The sequence below is a fragment of the Cynoglossus semilaevis genome, chromosome W (genome assembly GCF_000523025.1).
Source record: "Cynoglossus semilaevis isolate Cse_v1.0 chromosome W, Cse_v1.0, whole genome shotgun sequence".
NCBI lineage: Eukaryota > Metazoa > Chordata > Actinopteri > Pleuronectiformes > Cynoglossidae > Cynoglossus > Cynoglossus semilaevis.
Genome location: NC_024327.1, coordinates 5917555 through 5919733, shown reverse-complemented (window position 1 = coordinate 5919733; position 2179 = coordinate 5917555). Strand labels below are relative to the sequence as shown.

The 2179-nt window shown below is 38.4% G+C and overlaps 1 protein-coding gene across 1 annotated transcript in view; it reads right to left on the bottom strand.

Moving 5' to 3' along the window:
• Nucleotides 1-2179, bottom strand: part of LOC103397042 (cell cycle checkpoint control protein RAD9B-like) — a 5091-nt gene that overhangs the window by 1783 nt on the left and 1129 nt on the right. The window contains 7 exon segments of the mRNA XM_025052931.1: nucleotides 724-830; nucleotides 1003-1109; nucleotides 1473-1516; nucleotides 1518-1573; nucleotides 1670-1725; nucleotides 1727-1776; nucleotides 1847-1992. Of these exon segments, the coding sequence (XP_024908699.1) occupies nucleotides 724-830; nucleotides 1003-1109; nucleotides 1473-1516; nucleotides 1518-1573; nucleotides 1670-1725; nucleotides 1727-1776; nucleotides 1847-1992 (566 nt within the window).

Below are 2179 nucleotides of genomic sequence, written 5' to 3'. Positions count from 1 at the left end.
GGGTGCCCAAATTTATGCACCTGCCTACTTTTGTTTAAGTAATTATTGTACACTTTCTGTAAATCCTATGAACTTCATTTCACTTAAATATCACTGTGTTTGTTTGCTATATGATATATTTAATTGAAATTGATGTTCCGAACAACCAATGATCCATAAAGGAAAATCTTGAAAATGATCAGGGGTCCCCAAACTTTTTCATACCACCGTAAATTGTTCTTTCCCCAGCACAGTCAGCTTCAGCTAAGGAGAAGCACTAAAAACCCCATTCTGAAAAAATAGGGACAACTGTGTGTAGTAATGCAGGACAAGTCTAATTAACTGACTTAACAGAAACAGCAATTATGCTAATTTCAAATGGCCAACCTTTCTTGTTGCTTTAATTTATCAAACACAGCTAGGGGGCAGTATTTTGGCTTGAATTGGTGTTTTCAAACAAGTTAATGAATAAGCTACAGTTAATTACAGCTGTCCTGATGAAACCAATGATTTGCAGCCTATAGTTTCTGGAACCTGCTTTAGTTCCACTTCTGTGTTGTGGTTGAAACATGCATCACTCAGGTCACAGATTCATGGTAATAAAGGGCCGAGGGGAGAGTTCACATGGAAATGATATAGGAAGGCCAGGACCAGAAATATGACCCGTTAACCTCCAACTGCAACTGGTGAATTACTCTCTCACTCTGTCAGGATAATTGGAGCTTCCAAAAATAACCCTGTTACCCTCAACTCCTTCAAACAGACGGTTATGTCTGACTCCACTCCGACCTGAAAATGTTCAAACACATCTGGGTGTATGGACATCTCTGTGTACATGAACTTCAGGTGATCTGTGACAGAAGTTTACACAGGTCATCCACATTTTTAGTGTTTGGATTGGTGAATTCTAATGTCCTACTTGCATTACTGAGTAAAATTTCAAAGTTGATCTTCAAAACACCGCTATGACACACTAACCACCTTGGACAGTCACCAAATCAAAGTGTAAAATTTTCATCTCACCATTTCCCTCCTCGTAGTAGTTTCTCAAACTGACTCTGTGTGGAGTCGTTGACAGAGTGATTTCCTCTTGGGACAGTGGAAAGTGAATCACCATGTCACCAAAAAGTCTGCACGGTGAAGAGAAAAATAATAATGTATGAATGTGTCTTTGGATGTCTTAAAATTGCTCATATGTTAGGTAGGAATTCAGGCAGCATAAAGTGTATGTGTTTCAAGTCAGCTGACTGACAGATAAAAGCTGTTAGTCAAAATACAATCTGTCTCCACGGACTGATTTAACATTCCCTGCCCTATTGATTAACAAATTAATTATTTGAATAGATACAAAAGGCAGAAAAAGAAAGTAACAAGATGTTTAAGTTCGGACACAAGTGCAATTTAGGCAATGTGCACGTGTGTCTGATATTCTTGAGGAGTTTGAAGGACTACACGCAGGTTTAAACGTGATAATAGAATGTTGAGGTTCTAACCTGGCAGGTGCTTTTAGCACGTTGGGACACAAGTCTGCAGCAAAACTCTGCCTGCAGAGCTTCACTTTCCTGGAAGTGAAGGTTGCGGGTCTTGGTTAGACCTAAAGCGAATGCAGACAGGTTGGTTATTTGCAGCATAATGCCACCTAGTGATGGTAGTGTGTAAGGCAATGTTTGCAAAAGAAATTGTTACCTACCATGTTTGCAGAAAAACATGATTATTACTCGGTTACAGTGTTACTCACTTATAGTGTTTCACATTTCGTTCAATGGATGTCAAACACCGGAGAAGGGTGAGCACAGACTAAAAGACAAATAAAGTCAAATGTTGTAAATTGCTCATAAAACGTATATGACTGGCAGTTCGTGAATACCTTCATGATGATTTTGCATTGGATAATGCAAAAATCTTGGCTAGATTCAAGGCTGTAGTGTTGACAGAACATTGGTGAGAAAACGAAGCCGGCGTATGCAGAATGAGCAAAATTGACTGATCTCAGGGCCAACTGTAAGACACAAAGGATGTTTTAAGATGCTCAAAAGTCAAAGTCAACTTTCATGTTACTAAACGATAGTTCCATGGAAAGTCCTCATATATTTAAATATCAATAAAAGGAAAATAAACAACTTATGGTGGATAAATGTTGCCTTTTTATAAAGTCAAGGTCGAGACAGTATGATGAGTTAACTTGAGTTAACTTTATAAG